This window comes from Apis mellifera, linkage group LG7, assembly GCF_003254395.2.
Source record: "Apis mellifera strain DH4 linkage group LG7, Amel_HAv3.1, whole genome shotgun sequence".
NCBI lineage: Eukaryota > Metazoa > Arthropoda > Insecta > Hymenoptera > Apidae > Apis > Apis mellifera.
In genome coordinates this window covers 1,882,294-1,903,803 of record NC_037644.1, presented here as the reverse complement: position 1 = coordinate 1,903,803, position 21,510 = coordinate 1,882,294, and the positions used below count along the sequence as shown (strand labels likewise).

The window sequence follows — 21,510 nt, the reverse complement described above, 5'->3', positions numbered from 1 at the left end:
GGAATATCGAGAGTTTTCCGCTGTTGCTGCTTTAGTGTGAGATCGTATCTCTCGATGGAAATTTCAAATTCGGTATAAATTGAACTTAAAATTGATAAAAATTTCCAATAATATTCGGTTATTTAATCAACATTGTTGTATTTGACGGTTTTAGTAATTTTCTTTCTTTTATTCTTTTTTAACGAGGCAAATTTAATGAAAATTGGAATAATAACAGCGATATTCATATTGAAATGAACTATATTTAGTTTAATATGAATCTTTTAATCGTTCGAGTCATGCTTTAACTATTTGAGATATAATATATGAAATATGTACATCGAATAATCGATTTTTGAAATAATTTATTCATAACTTTTTTAAAAATTCTAAATTCAATTGAAGTAATACGATTATACTTAGATTTCGAATATCTAAGACTGTCATCCATCGATTCTAGCTTATTTATTGAATTTTTATTATTAGTCGCATTTTATAAAAAAAAATTACATCTCAAAATCTTCCATTCATTCGTTCAGAAACAATGACCATCCTTATTTATCCATCCATCGATATATATATATATATATATAAAGAACTAAGCTACATTATCGAATTCTTTTATTCAAAAATGCTCTTTTTTATCGATTACTTTATCACACAAAACTAATAAATTACTACAATAATTATATAGCAGATACTTTTCGAATTAGAAAAAATTATTCTCTTCGATACCCTTTTCACAATTCAGGAAATCGTTGTAGACCAACGATAATTATTTCTCGTTCCCAATTAATCGACGAGGAAAAGTTGGAGCGAGAAGGGTCGTCCTCTCGTTCGATATATCGAACGCGATAGATCGAACGCTTGTAAAACCTGTTATTAGACGTAGGGCGTAGTCCAAGCTCATTTACATCGTCTCGATATCCAATTATCGGTTACTTAAGCACCACTCTTGGTCAATGATGAAAGTACGCGCGCTTTGTGCCGTATGGAAAAGTTTGCGGCTTATCGCTCGCGTGAACGTTCGATCGTTTCGAGAGGAGGGAGGGGAGGCGTGCAATGTTATTAATGGAACAATTAGTATCATGGGTGTTAAGATGATATCGGCGGTGTACGCTACGACTCCTTAATCGGCGAATGGATCGGCGTTCACGTAACGGTGAATGTCAGCCTTATTGTACCGATTGTGCGATTCGTTTGGAACTAAAGTAGCGAAGTGAATCGCACGGTTTATTATCCCTCGATTGACTATATAAAATTCGAGGACGAAACTTTGATATTTTTGGAATCGTATCGAATTTTATTGGCGGATGTTTGAACAAGGATTGAAGACACTTAAGGGAAATAGAGTTTCGAATTCGGTAGGAAGAAAAGTAGTAATGTGAATCGCTTATCTATCTTGACTATAATTGACTATAAAATCGAGGAAGAAACTAATATTTTTACAATCGTATCGAGTATCGGGGATATAAATGTTTGAAGAAATAGAACATGTGAGAAATTCGGTAGAAAGGAAAATAATAATATGAATCGCACCGTTTATTATCCTGACTATAATTGACTATAAAATCGAGGAAGAAACTAACATCTTTAGAATCGTATCGAATTTTATTGGGGAATGTAAATGTTTGAACAAGGATTGAAGAAATAGAGTTTCGAACGTATGAGAAATTCGGTAGGAAGCAATGTGAATCATACCGTTTATTGTCTTGACTATAACTGACTATAAAATCGAGGAAGAAATTAATTAATGTTTGAACAAGGATTAAAGAGAAAAATAGAGTTTCGAACGTGTCAAAAATTCGTTTGGAAGGAAAATAATAATATGAATCGTACCATTTATTATTCTGACTATAACTGACTATAAAATTGAGGAAGAAATTAATTAATGTTTGAATAAGGATTGAAAAGGGAAATAATATATAAGGGAAATAAGTTTCGAAGTTGAATGAATCGCATCATTTATTATTCTGACTATAACTGACTATAAAATCGAGGAAGAAATTAATTAATGATTTGAAAAATTAATTAATAATTTGAACAAGGATTGAAAAGGGAAATAGAGTTTCAAAATTGAGTGAATCCCATCATTTACTATCCTGACTATAACTGACTATAACTGACTATAAAATCGAGGAAGAAATTAATATTTGAACAAGGATTGAAAAGGGAAATAGAGTTTCGAAATTGAGTGAATCGCATCGTTACTATCCTGACTATAACTGACTATAAAATCGAGGAAGAAACTAATATCTTTAGAATCGTATCGAATGTCAATATAAATATTTGAACAAATATTTGAAGAAATAGAAATTTTCGAAATTCCTATATTAATTCGCGATATGCTCAAATACGAACCGTGTCAAACTTAAATAAACGTAGACATCAAACTTGGAAAAATTTAATTCGCAGTTACCATATTATTTCTATTTAAATCACCACGCTTTGTTTTCTAAACATCTATTTTACGATTGAAACGATAACAACAATAATAAATAAATAACAATGCCTGTTCCAGTCGTTGAATAAAACTGGAATGAATAAACAAGTACATCACGTAAAAATTCATCTTTTTTCTTGTCCCCAGCACGCGAACAACGTACGAAAATCGGCGGCTGAATACGTGGCGCGGCGTCAGGCGCGCAAGATCTCGATGACACGATCGATGACCTCGTCGCTTGCTGTGCCGATGAGCCAGCTGAGCGACGTGGCCTTCTTGCCGAACGCGAAGGCCGGCACCTTCTTCGCCCGCGACAACGTGTCCAACTTCATCGGTTGGTGCCGCAACAGCTTGGGTATCATCGAGTGCCTGTTATTCGAGACCGACGACCTGATTATGCGCAAGAACGAGCGACACGTGATCCTCTGTTTGCTTGAGGTGGCGAGGCGGGGCGCGAAATTCGGTATGCTGGCGCCGATGCTGGTCCAGATGGAGAGGCAGATAGATAGGGAGATAGCGGCGGAGAACAAGGCGGCGAACGGGGCCCACGGAAATTCCGGGAACGAGGAGAGCGACGACGAGTACGCCGATATGCAGCAGGAGGAGCCGTGCCTCATATACGGACCCCAGCCACAGATCGTCACCAACGATTTGAAGAGCTTGGACGAGATGGTAAGTCATTATCTTTATTCCTTTTTCCATTAATGTAATTTTCAAGTTAAATTCCTTTGTTTTAATCGAATATTGTCATTATTAGATTTTTATAAAAGAAGAGAGGGAGCGTTGAAAATGCTCGTCTCTTCAGAGGGATCTGTAATCTTGTTCCCAGACTGTGAAAATAACTCGCACCCTTAGGTATCGGAGTGTATTTATGGCGTTACTCCCCGCTGAATATCAGGAATAAGAGAGAGCGAGTTATACGTATTTCGGCGTTGAAAAGAATCATCGTGTTCCATAATATACACGTTCTAAATACGTTTAGATCTTTGAAACGTTCTGCAGCACAATTTTTATCTTTATTCCTGTGCAAATAATCAAAAAGTTGATCAAAGAAAAGTAAAAGTAAATCTAATACTTTTATATTCTCAACGATACAAATTTGTATAAAATTTCTAATATTCATTTTGATCCATATAAATTGATCACTACTACTATTACGAGATAGAAATTTCCAATTTCAAATTTATCATGACAATCGTCGCAGGTGGCCTAACGGTTTTCGAAAAAAGAAAGGAAAGAGAAAAGGAAAAAAAGAAAAGATGTTTGGCCGGCGTGCACGCGAGGAACGGACGGTTTAAAATGTCGTCTTGATAACTCTCTTCCGCTCGCAACCAAGCCGTGGGCTCGTAAATCGTGTTAGCATGACACCGAAACGAAAACCGTCTCGCTTCCATCTCGAACCGCGTTTTCCACCGCTAAATGGATTTAAACGGTCACTAAATCAGCCTGGTAAAACGCAACGCGTTCGCGTCACAGTGGGCACAGAACAAGCGTAATTGCCCGATCTCGAAACCGATCTCGTTCTCGTTACACGCCGATCGTATAATACTTAATACCGCGCGCGCAAGTCCTCGCCTCGTGTTACGTGTGGGAATCGCGGCCGTCTCGCTCCCGACTTGTCCACTTTTCCACGCGCTCTGCCGCCCGGTCACGCGGTGTTAGAGGTTATAGGAGGAATTTCGCGGACACAAGTTTCCCTGAACGGTCGCCACACAGCAATTTATAGCCGCATTGTGAGTCACTTGTAATACCGCGGTTACTTCAAAACTTTAAATACGGGGACACGCTATATATTAAATGAATTCTATGGCGTCGTTTTCCGTTTCATACTCTCTACACAATCTTGTTCGAAATAAAATTAAAGCATCGAAGTGAATAGGATAAATTTTTAAAAAATCGACGAATCTCGTATTATTTATTCCTTGTTGCGAGTTTTTAAAGAGATCGATAGATGATTTGTTCATACATCTTTTATTTACTTTGTAATAAAGTTTATCCTTGACGACTCTTTCGTTTATTTCTTCTTGTTATTCGTAATAAATTTAGTTATTATATCTTATATCGCGTGGGAAATATTGGATGATGTGACTTTCTCACGGTTTTAAATTTTTTCCCCTCCAAAGATCGGCCCGGCATTCCGGCCGGAATTATTAAAATGACAAAGCCGGGTCTATTTCACATCTTTTGTGCAGTTATCCGTGCTATGCGCTTTAAAAACACGCTTAGGCATCCGGGGGATTTAGCCAGTCGTGTTCGTAGTCGACCACGCTTGCGCCGCTTGAATAGGAAAAGAGCAATCTGCTGATACATCCTCGCAAGAATTCATACACCGCGGCGCCTCGAGATCTGACGCGTTATTTCTTAACGGGTTCCAGATTTGCGAATAACTCGAGAAGAAGTCGACTCTGAATCGACTTTAAACGTACATGGTGTATAAAACTATTAGGAGAGAATTTTAACTTTTCGAAGGAGACGTCTTCTTCTTTTTTTTAGGTTAGAAAGTAAGATTGGAATCAAAATGGAGAATCTAGAAATTAAAAATGGCCGATTTCTTAGATTAAGAAGAAATAATATCAGAGTCAAAATGAATGTGAAGAAAGGTGACAAGTTTCTTTTTAATATTCTCAATTTTTAGATTGGAAGAACGATAAATAGATATCTGAATCTAGTTTATAATCGAATATATCAGATATATTAATTATCTGTCAAAGAGAAACAAATCGTGTATTTATGGAAAAAATTGAATAATTTTAACGACAAATACAAATTTACAGTGTATCTTACGTTAGATTTTATCACATTCCTTTTTCAGAAACTCGATCAATCTGTTAAACAATAAAATTGACAAGTAAAAGGGGAAGAAGAAAAAAACAACTATATTTAAACCTCGCATTGTTATTAAAGTTCGTGTCCATAAAAATCCCACGATTCACCATTAACATCACTGTTCGAAGTTGTTTCGAGAGGGAAAATGTTGGCCAATTCCCAGGAACTCACTGCAGGGAGAGGGGCATTGATAGAACAGGATCGGGGTAGGGAATTTTTTCGGTTCGTTGTTGAACGAGGCTGCGCGAAAAGAATCCGCCGTGCTTTCCACCGTGTTTCAACCGGAACTAACGGCGTCTCGTTGCTTTTTAACGCCAGACTAAGAGGCTCGGTGTGTTCTCGAAAGCGACAAGGAACGCTCGGTTAATTTGCCCCATCGGAACGAATATACACAGCCTAGCTTTTCTTTTCCGTTCGATCTAGCCTGGTTTCTGTTTCTGTCCGAGATTCGATACATCCTCTCGGTCGGGAAATAATTGGTACAGGAAGAGACGAATAGAATAGAAAGTTTGATATAGTCGAATACGATGTTCTCATTGTTGCAAATTAATTTAGATTAAGATACAATATTTATGAAAATTTGTCTAAATTAAAATGTTGGATATAGTTCAGATAAATTGAGGAACAAATTATTTTAGTTAATATTCTTTCGTATTCTCTACTTTTGTTATTCTGCACAAAGTTAGGCGAAAGATGGCAAGTTTACAGTATTTTTATCGGTTTCTTCATAGCTTTGCTGTCTAAAAAAATTTGGAATAATAAAATTTCACGTTCTTACAGATCGCAATTTAATCTGTCACGAAATTTCTTTCTTTACTTTTCTTCGTTCCAAGGATACATCGTGAAACAAAATTTTTCCTGAACATTTATTGGAAAATTTTCGAAAACGTTTTATCCCCAAACAGTTTGCAACAGTTGCAAGTTGGCACGAATTCTTATGGACGCATGAATACAAATTTCTTCACTTTCAACTGCTGTTTTTCGTGAAGGGCGAGAGAGAAATTTGCACGAGTCGATCATTTTCGCGGAAAAACACGTGTTTCCGTAAAGTGGAGGACATCTTAGTGATGAATAATCGAATTCGATAATGCTACGCGGCGATAACTTTCGTTTTCGCCAGCTTGAATCGTTGGAAATAATATTTTATCGTTTCTAGAAGTTGCATAATTGATGATTTAACATATTAAGCGGGGAATGTTATTGCTGTTGGATGAATGGGAAAGTTGTGCCATTGTTCGTGATGAATTGATCTTGCGAGGGTGGTATTTTGCGTTCATGGAATATTTTATTCTTCTGTCGAAATTTAAGGAATGATTAAAGGAAATAAAACACACTCGTTCAAATCGTATTTTTTTTTACTTATAATTTAATTTAATTTTGGATTAAATAAAGATAGGATATTAGATATGTTTCTTATTGTGAGAGTAATTAAGTTAAAAATGAAGTGAAATAAATCATATAGACTCGAATTGATTGAAAATAACGAGTTTTGATTCGTTTAAAAGTATATTAAATGGAAATAGATCAAAAGAAGAGAATAATTTTAAAGAGACATATAAGTTAATTTAATGAAAAGTTTAGGTGAATAACGAAAATAGAACGATTATAATTCGAGTCTTTGTTGAATTCGACATTGCGCAATAATCGAAACTATTTCGATGAATCAAAGCGTTATTTTATAAAAAAAATATACCGAATTCTATTTTTAGCTCGTCGAAAGAATCATCAATAACTCATTGTTTCCGGTTGAGACACGAGTGAAAATCTTTAAAAGTTTTTAAAACAGCTACGTAAACAAGAGGAGGGATTACGTAATCATGCGCAGAATGTGTATCGCTCCTGCAATGGAATTTTATATTTCTCTGCAAACCCGATAATTGGCTATAATTTAACGGTAACGACTTTATTGATCGACTTAGTTAATGAATTAAATGAAAGAATGTTCGTAAAAAAAAAAAAAAAAAAAAAAAAACAATCGTCTCCTTGAATGGAGCTTGAGTAACGAATGATTTAAACGCGATGATATTTAATTCCATCCAATAATTCGATTCGATTTTTCGAAAATAACACGTCAAAAATATTTCTTCTAAACACATTTTGTTTTAAGCTGAAGCATTTACACACGTGCAATATTATTACGACAAATTTTAAATCTATGTTTGTTGCCCGAGTAGTATAAAATGTATTATCCATTTATTAAAATTTGGATCAATATAAAGATCCCTTCGTCACACGCGAACGTTTTTTTAAATTAGGAATTACGTTGCAAGAGAGAAAAATGCAGAAAGCTCGTGGAGTATCGATTAGGGAAGGACTTGGAAACGTGGTTGTCTTATCTGAACACGCGGTAAAACACGCTTGCGTTTACTTTTATTTAAGGTGAATCATTGGGAACAACCCAATCCCTGGAGTCGCAGAACAACACGTTGGATTCCTTGGAGATTTGCAATTAGAGAGAGAGAGAGCATTCAATACTCGTGAAATTGACAGTCATTAAAACAAATATGGTTAAATGATATTTCATTTATCACGATTCAAGTAATTTTTCTTTTTTTTCTTTTTTTTTGAATGAATATTTAACTTAACTTTCAAATTTCTTTCGAACGAAACATAATAAAAAATTGGTTGTTTTATTGACATTAAACATTAAAACAAACACGGTTAAATGTACATATTTCATCTGTCACAATTCAAATAATTTTTTTTTTTTTTTAACATCAAATTTCTTTCGAACGAAATAATATATTGATTGTTTTATCTTTCGTAGAATTATGTAAAAATCCTCGATATCTTAATTGCATAAACATTTTTTCATCGATTATCTCAATTTGATTCCTGATCGATATATACGTTTTCCAACAAAATAATTCAATGTTTCTTCGGTTTATTATTATTATTATTATTATTTTTACATATTATCTTAAAGAAATATGTCTAAAAAATATAATAACAAGTATTGAGAATACTCTTTCTTTTCACGGTTTATTATTAATTACTACCTAATCTCGAACAAACTCTTTATCTATATCTATATCTCTATCTTTATCTATATCATTACTAACATAAAAATGATAGATAAAGTTGAGTCTAGTATTGATATATGAATAGAAGAATTTATTTCCACGACGATGTTTAAAATCTTTGTTATTAAATGTACAGATGTCAGGGAGAAGAAAGATTGGAGAGAGAAATGTTACAATTATAATATCTTCTCATATTCATCTCTTCATCTTTTTGAATTGATCCATAAATTCCATCAATTTCCATCCTCATACGAATTTTTTATTAACAGTTCAAGCTTTGCCATTGCTTCTCAATTCAAATTTCTTCTTTCTTTGTCTTTATTTTTCTTTAAAAAAAAAAAAAAAAGATTCATTTTGAGCAAATTCAAATATATCAAATATATCTGATTCGTTCAAATTTCACGTTTTTATTTATTTATATATATATCTATGGCAATTCCCAGGCTGATAACAAGCATGGTGGCTCGCTTTAAAGGTTCCAGAGTGGTCTCTCTGTGCAGGCCACGCTAGCCAGAGCTTTGCCTCGCAAGCGCCGAAAGCTCGTATTGATCGCCTTTAGCCCATTTCGTATCAAGTTCAAGCGCAAGTCCTTAAGTTTTCTACGAAGGACGAACTCCTTTCTCCTCGAGAACATTGACGACATAAAGTGGACGAAGAAGGAGGTTGGTCGATCGAAAGAAAGAGGAGAAGAAAGTGTGCTTTCCTCCTCCTCCTTTTCTTTTCGTAATTGTTTCTTGGCAGGAAAATGACGATCCTCGTTTAATCAACGTTTCATTAGGAAATTTGGGTTAAGTGTACAAGGTGCAAGGAATTTTAAATGTGGTAAATGTTATAAGAGGTCGGTTCAGGGTTATAGAATAATATATATATAGAAATAATTGGTTGAATTATATTAGATGAAATTATTATTCCTTTTCTTCTTCTTCTTTAAATTATTATTTTATATTTTTGTAAGTGTATCGGTGCAAGGAATTTTAAATGTGGTAAATGTTATAAGGAGTCGGTTCAGGGTTATAGAATAATAGAAATAATTGGTTGAATTGTATTAGATGAAATTATTATTCCTTTTCTTCTTCTTCTTCAAATTATTATTTTATATTTTTTTAAGTGTATCGGTGCAAGGAATTTTAAATGTGATAAATGTTATAAGGGGTCGGTTCAGAGTTATAGAATAATATATATAGAAATAATTGGTTGAATTGTATTAGATGAAATTATTATTTCTTTTCTTCTTCTTCTTCAAATTATTATTTTATATTTTTTTAAGTGTACTGGTGCAAGGAATTTTAAATGTGGTAAATGTTATAAGAGGTTCAGGGTTATAGAATAATATATATATAGAAATAATTGGTTGAATTATATTAGATGAAATTATTATTCCTTTTCTTCTTCTTCTTCAAATTATTATTTTATATTTTTTAACGTAATAATTAGAGTGTGAATATTTATTACATTTATGAGAAATTGAATAATACGAAATTATATAAATATACATTTATACATGTATATTTAAGATAAATTTATTTTTAATTTGGATAAATCTTTATTTATCTTTTTATAAAAATATAAATTTGCATATTAAATTCGTTCTAATTATAACATATCATCCCATTCATTCATGCTTTAATCTTATCTTTTAGTGGACAATATTTCGATATATCGTAAATCAAAATTTTGCTCGATCGTTATCTATTCACATTTTCGTCAACGATAAAGATTTGATCGATTTCCAAATTCGTCTTTCTCTCACGAAAAAAAAAAAAAAAAGAAGAACGCGTCATTATCGAAGAAAAAAATATTTGCTCACCTTTCCTGCGATATTTTTCTACGGATATTTGGCCTACGCTTCATTTCCGGCGATAATATCTATACATGTTCTCGTGAATGTTCCTCTCGTTTCAAGTTTTTTTTGATACGTTTCTACGTAAATATTTGCTCTCTCCGATCTTGAAAATATTTCCACTTGAAATAGAAATATTTTTTAAAATACATGGCGATGAATGAAGCAAAGTACGAATTTACTAGAACGATCGTAATTACATACTGGAATAAGCATTATCGATATATTTAGTTTAGTATACGATGAAAGATAATCTCTTTTTCAAACGTTTCATAATGTAAACTTTGGTTTGTCATCTTACGTGAGAAATCTAAAAAATTACGAAATATAATATTCTTAGTTTCAAAATAAAAAGTATCGTTTACAACATTGCATAACAACGTTCAATGAATTTTCAAAATTTCTTCAAAGTAATTGAAAGGAAGAAAATTTATCAAATCATTAAAAGTGATATAACGATTATTATTATACTCTTTTAATTATTCTATTATCAATAATATCTACGTTTGTTGTAGCATTATATTTTCTTTTAAAACATTTCATTTATTAATATCTCATTTTATATTTTTAATATCGTTGCCTCGTCGTTCGTTTCAATATTTATTGTACAAATTAATCACAAAATAAATCGTAAAGTATCATCGTCGAAGGAAATGACGAAACATCTTTAACGCGAGAGATTGATTCGTAACATAACCTCAAAATATATATACACTTACGTGCTGCTTCATTCCGTCCGTCAAACGGATGGAGATTTGATCTTTTCTAAATATAATGAAGCCAGCACGACAATCATTCCGAGTAGCGTCGTTAACAGTGACTTATCCAACGTTCTGAAAATTTCGTATGATTCATTTAGACTTCTATCTCCATAGGCTAAAGTTAGTGGCCATGCTCTATATTCGAGCATCTCGATGTTATCGTTAATATGAATCTTATTTGCCTCTTAGTCACCGAAATGTTCCCATTTCATTTTCACTGAAATCATCAATATAATTGGCAAAGTTCCAAGTATTTTATATATATATATATACACGTAATTAAATAAGATTAAGTTAATTTAAAATAAGTAACAATTATCTTATCTCAAAAATATATGTACCATTCGAAAGAAATCGCGAGAATTCTTGAAACAGGTTTGAACATAGTTTGAAATTGTCAGGCTTCGATGTCTTTAAAGTATTGGAAACCGATCTTATAATTTCATCGATCGTATAATAGGTATAATCTAATTAATCTAATATACAAGCTTTGAAAAAAAAAAAAAGAATACGATTCAACGTTGCTCCGAATAAGTCGAACAACTTTTCTTATACAAAATTTCTTAGAACGTTAATTTCCATTATAATCAATTTATGAATTAATATATATAAAAATGTTCGATGTACGTAGTTCAACGATAGACGACATTCGTCAATTATCTTTAATAACGGACGAAACCATTAATCTCGAACCACTTGGAGATCTTTCTACAAGCAATTGCTACCAGCCTTAAATATCCAACCCTTAAAAAACATTCCAAGTCTTAATCCAAGAATTCTTCGACCTCGTTCCAAAAAAAAAAGAAAAGGAATTTCCTCGCACCAACGCCATTACCATCGACCACAAATCACACCTCCCTTATTTCGCAGACGCAACAACAATCATGAAAACCTATTTTCGCGCAATCTAAAAAATTCTCCACGCCCGTAGTGGTGTATTCGCAATACAGAGGCGAATCTAGGTCGTTCGCGCTAACCCATGCCCAAGGCGGTGAGCTCTCTCTCTCTCTCTTTCTCGTCATTACAGGCCGTTAATTACTCTGGAGGGGCAAGGGGGCGCTTCGTGACACGATCGAGAGAAGATATTGTTAAATTCCTTCCCTTTTCGGGCACGCCGCCATTTTCCCATTCTTCTTCTTCTTCTTCTTCTTCTTCCTTTTTTTGCTTTTCTTTTCTTTTCTTTCGGTCCAATTCAATCTGTTGACAATGAGACGAAGAAAAAGGGGAAAGGAAAAGAAGAACCAACGCGCCGTCCCCTTTGATCCAGCGAGCCTGTCCACGAGAAACAACCATAAATGGCGTTGAAGTGTTCGAGCCCAGGCGTGTTAGTTATTACGTGCAATTAGCCCGAGATAGCGCGAAGAGAGAAGGCTACCGAGCCGTGCAAGGTCTGGCTGCGGTCTGACTCTTAGCTAATCCACTGTTTATCGCCGACTTTCAACGCCGGAGACACTCGGCCGCGTGTTCGGTTCCCCGGCCTCTGTGCGCCTTGACTCACTCACGCCTGCTTTTGGTTGCCTCCTTTTAATGGCGTGTTGTTGTATCATAAGAGAGGTAACTCGGATTGTCCACGGATTTGAAAAACGGATCCTTGATTCTTCCCTTGATAAATGTTTTCGAAGGGGAAGTGATTGTTTCTTCGACTTCCACAAGTTATAGATTTAAGTGGTTCTATTCAGTAATTCATAAATTATTAAACTCTAACTTTAAGATTATGATTTTAGGAATATTTTTATTGCATGGAATAAGTTTTAGTAGGTAAATGTAATAAGAAATAAAGTTATTGGATTTCTTGAGATTAGAATTGTTAAATTTGTCGAAATTGTTCAGAATTCGTTATAAACTATAAGTCTTCGAGAATATTATGAGTCAATAATAGTAATAGTAATAAACCCCCTGTGGGTTCGGGGGAATAATAGAATAGGCCCACGGTATTCCCTGCCTGTCGTAAGAGGCGACTAAAAGGGAAAAAGATAGATCTCTCTCATCACACACAATTTGAATCCACTCGTTATTTTATAAAATAGTTCAAAAACTGTTACCATTGTAAACGTTATTATTCAAATAACAATATCTATTCCCCATTTTTCTTTCTATTATTAAAATTTTGAAACAAACAGATATTTTCAAGATGACAAAATGTATCTCGTTATCCCGAAACCACACAATTCTCGATCTTCGTTCGGCAAACTCTCTCGAGTTAAAAAAGAAAAATTAAGGAAGGGGGAAACCTGGTAACTATGCCCCACGGCCCCTCGATCTCTCCTCTCTCTCTCTCTCTCGAGGGTCCTGAAGCGGAATCGACATGGTTACTACTTATCGTGTACACCGTTCCATCTAGGTTATTCCAATAAAGTGCACTCCAGGAGCTTCTAAACGGCTTTGATTGTCATCTCGAGGCGTGACATCGAGGGTGCGCTGACCAGAAATCAAATCTCTACAACGTGGGTCGTGATCGTTGGCCGGATAACTGCATCCAAAAAAATGTAACGATTTTTCTTGATGAAACGAATGGCTCAGCGAAGCGCGAAACGATGTAACTATTATCGGGGATGGTGCTTTTTTTCGGGGGGGAAATGAAAGTCACTAGGGAAATGTCGGAATTGATTTTACGAGTTTCATTTGATTCTTCCCCCTCTCTTTTCGATCTTTTATCGTAAATATAACAATTGGAAAGAATATATTTTTTTTTATTTTTAATTTATTTCGTTGTATTCCATGTATATTTTCTTTTTTTTGTTCTGTGTTAAATGTATTTTTGAACAGTTCATTAATTGGTAATTTAAGTACACAAGGGTATTAAATATTATTAAGTATTTTAATTTATTTTTATTCAATTTTATATTTCATCATATTTTTTGATGATCTTTTCTTTTCTTTTCGTATAATTTCATTGTATTTCTTTTTCTTTTACTTTCGATTCTAAATGAATAGAGTAAAGTTTTATTAATTATAATAATTGTGAGTCAATTTAATTTTAGATGAGATAAAAATATCTAAAGACTTAAATCTTCGTCGAAGAAATATTCTTCCCGAGTAATGTTTCCTTCATTTTCTCCAATTGTTATTTTTAAAAGATTTTCGATTCGAATCACGATTCCGTGGAGATGAAAAGGTGACGGGAGATAAAATGAATGGCAGTTCTCGATAAAGGGCGTGACAAGTGGCGCTCTAGGTTTCGCATCATTGAAATTCATCTTTCTCGTTAATTTTCCACTCTCGTACGCGTTTTAGCATACAATGTTTCGGTTTCTGAAGAACGTGCAGATACGGCGATGCCATTTGTTCTTTTTCTGCCGAATTTTTTTTTACGATTGCAAACTGGCACTGAATACCGAAAGGTAAAAGTGAATTATTATAATAGAATTCAAATGGTGGCAGTCCTTTTTCCACTTGTAATTTGCATTCAAATGTGAATTAATATGACAAATGAGTTGTAATAAGGAATAATTATATATATATTATAATTATTATATATATATATAATAATTATAATATGGAATAATTAATTGCTGATAAATGAAATTAAATATAATTTAATTGTTGTTCCTGAATTGTTGTAGCATATTTAAAAATATTGATCTTGATATCGATTATAACTTTAAGGTTTTAAGTATTCATAAAACATTCGATGAAGTTTTGTTATAAAAGATAATTGAAGAAAATAAGAAAAGCAAAGACCAATAAAGTTGCATATTCTTGTGTTTATATAACTCTTTTTTAGACGTGAAAATAAATGCTAATAAAGATTAAAAATATCAAATTCATCAAAATATATAGAAACTTGTATCTTCGATTTCAAAATTAACATGTTCAAACATTCAGGATAAATGACTCATGGAAATATTCCATAGACATTCTCTATCAAAATCTCTATCATCCTTAATGTCTAAACGTCTCGAATAAATTCGAAAATCTAGACTAAAAATAAGTTCCCTCTGTTTACAAGTTTACATATCCATGACCACCCATACAAATATTCCTTAGAAATTCGAAATTCCCTATAACTCTCCCCAATATCTTAACGTTTCGGATAAATTCGAAAACCGAAAATAAGTTCCTTCTGTTTACAAGTTTGCACGTCCATAGAAATGTTCCATAGACATTCGAAATTCCCTATAACTCTTTCCAATGTCTTAACGTCTCAGACAAATTCGAGAATCGTCTCAACCGAAAATAAGTTCTCTTAGTTTACAAGTTTGCACATCCATAGAAATATTCCATAGACATTCGAAAATCCCTATAACTCTCCCCAATGTCTTAACGTCTCGGACAAATTCGAAAATAAGTTCCCTCGTTACAAATACACATCTATGACTACTCATAGAAATAATATTCCATAGAAATTCGAAATTCCCTATAACCCTGCTCGATTCAGGCATCTCGAGAAATTAATAAATTCGAGAATCAGATAAATTGGTCACGAAGAAATCGAAAATAAATATTCATAAATACTTGCAATATTCTTTCCTTATTCTTTACAAGTTTGCATAATACACATTCATGAAATTTCGAATATAAAAATCCCTATAACTTTCTCCGATGTTTTAACGTCTCGGATAAATTCGAGAATCGTCTCAACTGAAAATAAGTTCCCTCGGTTTACAAATACACATCCATGACCACCCATAGAAATAATATTTCATAGAAATTCGAAATTCCCTATAACTCTGCTCGATTCAGGCTTGGATAAATTGGCTACGAAGAAATCGAAAATAAATATTCATGAATACTTGCAATATTTTTTCCTTATTCTTTACAAGTTTGCATAATACGCATCCATGAAATTTCGACCACCCTTCGAATATAAAAATCCCTATAACTCTCTTCGATGTTTTAACGTCTCGGATAAACTCGAATAAAATCGTCTCAATCGGAAAGTAAGTTCCCTCGGTTTCCAAGTTTGCATAATTCGCATCCACGGCCGCCCATACAAATATTCCATAGAAATTCGAAATTCCCTATAACCCTGCTCGACTCAGGCGTCCCGGTGTCTCGGATAAATTCGAGAATCGGACAAATTGGTCGGCTGGATGCGGAGGAGGCGGAAATAAGCGGAGCCGAAGGGAGAGAGAGGTTGTGGAGGTCTCGCGGGTAGCGCCGCGACGTATTGATTGCAGAGACGCCGGCGCCGCGACGCTGGCCTCCGCCATAAAACCTGCGCCACGGGGCGTCGTGTTTGCGGCAATTCACCTGTCCTACGCGCCACCCGATAAACCGCCCGAGAATCGGAAAAGAATCGGCGGGGGAAGAAACGAAGATTTCTTTTCGAAAATCGATTCTTTTTCTTTTTTTCTTTCAACGCGTTCAAGTTTTCCTTCCGTGATTCGACGTTGCTGTGCACGTAATATACTCGAGATTTGAACGTGGATGGATGACCAGTCTTTGTCCAGAAGTGAAAGATTTTCATCTCTTGTTTTGTGTCTTTTTTAAGTTATTTTTTTATATATATCGTAGATTTTGAGCACCTTTCGAACAAGAGTACAGAATAATTGAAAAGAATACGCATTGAATATTGGATGTGTTTTTTTTAAACTTGAGAGTTTTAGAATTTTTCGAAAAAAGTTGGTTTTCGTTCTAATAAAGAGAGCAATATTCTTTATATTTTATTTTAGAGTTTCGTGAATAATTTTTGCAAACTTTTCTTTAGCTTTTTAAGGTTTGTTCGATCGAAACATTTTTCGTTTTTGATATATTAGACGATTATAAAAAAAAATGTTTCGCGTGCAGGTATTTCTGATCTTGAAGTAGAAGTGGAATAAAAGTAGATTTATTCGTTAAATGTATTAAAAAAAAAGAAACACGAATGTGAAAAACTGTGAGAAAGTTTAACGATGTGAAAAAGTTTGGAATAAATAAGAACACATGGTTTTACATTTTTAAAGAAGTTCCCCGCTCAGAAATTCCGTATAAGAAATATCCCCCCCTCGAAATTTTATTTATGGTCCGTCTCGCAGATGCGTGAGTGAAGAATTCGGGGAAATGAAATTTCGTTCCAACACGCGTCTTCTAGAAACAGCTTTGAGCAGATTCGAACTAAAATATTCAAATTAAAAATAAAATTGATAACAATGATCCATAAATAGAAAATTCCAGGAGAAAGAGAAAGAAAGAATTTTATTTAAAATTCTTCTCTACTCTTAGAAAAAAAAAAAAGAAAGATCTTCAAGAGATTTTTTTTTTTATAAATTTGTGAGTTCGCATAAATAAACAATTTCAAGAGAAATAAAAAAAATTTCATGCGTACAACATATTCGTTCGAACAATCTTTAAACTATCCATTTTTAATTAATTTTACTTAATTTAAAAATGTGGAAATAATAATCTACTAAAAAATTCACTTACGTTTTAATTAAAAAAGAGAAAAAAAAAAAAAACAAAAAAGTCATCAACAGTATTTTTATATAAACATCAGCGTATTAGCAAACACTGATGATGAATCAGAACTCGACTTTTTACGATTTCATTATCTTCGATTCCATCCAATAACTGTTTATTATATTAACTCTATCGATGTTTCTTTTTTTCATCATGTTTAAAATTATCGGATAAAATTACGCAGGTATAAAGAAATAGCGTCTCGCCTTTAAAATCATTCCATCATACGATCTTACGAGATCGTACTTGATATTTTTTTTCTTGTGATGTACATCGATCGAATTTAATGAAATTTTTTATTATTCATCGAGAAAATTATTTGGGGAAAAAATTCCGAATTCGAATATTAAAACGCGTAAAATGTATCTTTTTTTCTCGAAAGAAATTTAAAAAAAAAAAAAAGGAGAAAGAGAAAAAGGAATTGATATTTGCCGAGCAAATAAAAATTTATTTGCTTGGATTTTTATATCGATGCGGAGGTTTTATGTTAACTTATCAAAGTGTTCGAATGTCAGATTGCGATTTGTTTATTTTAATACGTGAAATACGTTAGTGAAATGGATAAATTAAAATGAAAATCGTAAAAAATTAATTCTACAAAGTGTTTCAAAACACTGGTGCTAATGATTTTTCTTGGAAAAAAAAATCATAATCGTAAAAGAAAAAAAGAAAAAAAAAAAGAAAAGAAAAGAAAAGGAAAAAGAAGGTACATTAAAAGGAGACTTTAATTTTTTAAAAAGAATAAAAAGTAAAATTAATATTTTCTGAGAATAGCGTTTAGAGTTATTTTATTACTCGTTAAATTGAAAAAAATTATAATTTTAGGAAAACAATACAAATTTTCTAAGAACAGCAATTTTAAAATTACTTACAATCGCTATTATTGCTTGATATTAATTTTTAATTCTCTAAAACAAAAATAAATCTTCATTCTGAAATATCGTTTCAGAAATTATTTCATTTATTTATTTACGAGAAATTAGCCATGGTCGTGCAATTAGCCATATTTGAAATTATTAATGAATAATTAATCACGTTAAATTGAAAATATTCTAAATTGTTTTTACAACAACACATTTCTTTTCCACGAATATCGAGTCTTTTAATCTTAACTTTTAACATTCAATCAAAATAATTCTAAAGTTAATCAATTCCCACGTTAAATTGAAATAAACGTTAAAATCGTTAAATTATTTAACGTAAAGTAATTATTGAAATCAACTCGAAACAATATTACGATATTCTCGCTTGAAACTCCGTCTAGCAAAGGTATTAATCTAAGCTTTTCCAACACTCGCGTCGTACGCATTGCGTGCTCGCATGAACAAGCCCCATTGTATGGGATCGATCGATCGGCAATCATTGAGAGGAATGCACGGACAAGTAGTCGGCGATGTTTTTTCGCGCGATTTTTATTGCGTTGACTGACACTCGGTTTCGCGGAAAAATGAAGTCGAGATTTTGTGAAGTGCACGAACGTGACAAGAAATATTTCATTTTATTTGCCCACCCGTATATTTGCTTTCTATAAAATAATATCGTAGTTATAAATTTCAATTTGTTTCAAAATTCATCCATATTTTCCAATATCGCATTATAATAATTCGTGTTCATTATAAATAATGATAATAATTAAATTAGAAAATTAAAATATTTATAGAATAAACGTTACAATTCATCCATATTTTCCAATATTGCATAATGATAATTCGTATCCATTATAAATAATGATAATAATTAAATTGGAAAATTAAAATATTCATAGAATAAACGTTACAATTCATCCATATTTTCCAATATTATATAATGATAATTCGTGTCCATTATAAATAATGATAATAATTAAATTGGAAAATTAAAATATTCATAGAATAAACGTTACAATTCATCCATATTTTCCAATATTGCATAATAATAATTCGTATCCATTATAAATGATAATAATTAAATTGGAAAATTAAAATTCTCTTCAGAATTTTTAATGCTCTATAATTTCTTCCTTTTTTTACAATATAATTTTCCTTTTACACGTGTAATAAAACTATTCTTTTCTAAAAACTCGTATAACAAAATTTTCTTTTCCATCCCGAATTATTCACAGATTATCGTTACTTTGGAAAAAAATAATCACAAGTCCTTTATGTCGAAAATTATTTCTCGAAAGCATCCCCAATTCTCATTACGGCCATTAATATCGCCTGGAGCGTCGTATTTTCATCGAAATAGTTCACAGAGAAGGTCGGATATAAAGAATAAGAAGAAGCGAGTTCGGATCGTGTTCTGCTCGCGCGATTTTTGCCGGCCGCAAAAACCGCAAGCTGGGCAGGATAACAAAAAGAAAGAGGAACGAGAAAGAAAAGGGTCGCGTGGGCGGGCCACGCCTTGGCGTTCGCACGACTTTTAATAATCGGCCCCGATTTATCAACGCGGCCCTAATTAGTGAGCAGCCACGTTTCTTTTCCAACCTATGCTGCTGCAACTTCCACGTCCCCTTTGGGGCCGGCCTCTCCTCCTCTCCAAACAAAAGGAGGTTGTATCTTGGACGCCATTTTTCTCTTCCAACGTTCTCTTGATAATAATTATAAGGAATAGGTGTTGCCATTTCAAAGTCATTGATTTTTTTACTCGATCGTAGGTTTTTTAGATTAAGACTAAAGAGCGTTTCGATTTTACGTGGAATTGGATAGAAGGAAAAAATGATGATAGGTGTGGTACGTTTTTCTGAAATAATATTCAAAAATATTTTCGTTGTAATAATATAATACGAGGTTCGACACGATATGGAATGTTACGAATGTTATTAATACGGACGCGGTATAAGAAACGACAATATGGATTGTTATTGATAACCAAAATATTGATTTAACGGAGTCGTGTTTCGAGCGCCGAACAGAGCGGACGTATCGCTCGTTGCTCCTCGCAGAAATATTGTACCGTTTAATAAATTAATCAGACTTGTGTTAAATAATTAATTATAAATTATTATTATATATTATGGAAGGTATACGTAAAAATATATATCCGGATGCAATATAATTTTTTTAATTGTGAAATTTCTTATTATTCGTTATTTTTTATTATTAAAAAAATTTCTACAAGAGTAATATTCGTTTTGTTTTCAAGTTGTTGATCAAGTTACGAAGTTTTACAACGTTTTAAGCGTGCAACATTCGATAAAAATTGGAGAGAGAATCTGCAATACGAAGAAAAATTCTATTATATTTGCACGGATGATGAAATAAGAATTCGTGAAAACGTGAGATAGAAATTTTACTTGGAATACGAGTTGAAAAATATTCGATATTTAAAAAACTAGCACGTGTATTATAAGATAAATTTTTAACAAAGTTGAAAGATTTCTTTTCAAGAAAACAATGATTCGTTGAGAGAAGCCAGTTGATGGAACAAACGTGCGTCGAAAACACTCGTCGGAAGATAAGGGAAGAAAGAAATCTAGGAAAGCATCCGCCAGCTGAAAAGCTAGATATCCGTCGAGCAGACTTTTTTTTTTCTTTTTTCATCGCAGCTGCGATCAGACCGCCGCAGCTTTCTTTATCTAAAACGTTTCGACAGAGTACGCGTGGAAAGACAAAAGTGTCTCTGTGTACGCTGTTCAACTGGAACAAAGATTTTTACCAGCCTTTCGTTTCGTCTTTAATGTGCCATTCCGGGAAAAATGGGGAATAGGCTGTGTGCCGCTTTACCGAAATAGAACGTTAAGTAACTTTTAGGAAGAAAATGTCGAACAAAGTTGAAACCATCTCTCTTTGATATTTAACATATAAAACAATGTTACGATGACATGTTTTGACAGATTTTCATTAATGGAAGAGTTTTCTAATGTCTTGAAATTAAGAATTGTCTTTGACTTTTGTAATATAAAATAGCACGATTAGTATGATTTACAATTATATTAATTTATCAATTCATTTTTTCCAAATTCTTGAATCTCCATATTTATACATTGTTTAATTCATTTAATTATACATTTCTTAAATTCCAATTCTCGTATTTTTAAATTCTTAAATTTCTACGTTTCTTTCTCTCATTTTCAAATTATTTTGCGATTTTTGAATACATATTTATACATTGTTTAATTCATTTAATTATACATTTCTCAAATTCGTATTCCAATTCTCGTATTTTTAAATTCTTGCAAATTTCTACATTTCTTTCTCTCATTTTCAAATTATTTTGCGATTTTTGAATACATATTTATACATTCTTTAATTCATTTAATTATACATTTCTTAAATTCGT

General features: G+C 32.8%; 1 protein-coding gene across 2 annotated transcripts in view; it reads left to right on the top strand.

Moving 5' to 3' along the window:
- The window catches only part of LOC411586 (GAS2-like protein pickled eggs), a 78,836-nt gene that overhangs the window by 36,440 nt on the left and 20,886 nt on the right, over positions 1 to 21,510 (top strand). For both annotated transcript variants that reach the window (XM_006558791.2, XM_395056.6), the window contains exon 3: positions 2,570 to 3,094. In XM_006558791.2, the coding sequence (XP_006558854.1) occupies positions 2,570 to 3,094 (525 nt within the window). The remainder of the gene's footprint in view (positions 1 to 2,569; positions 3,095 to 21,510) is intronic.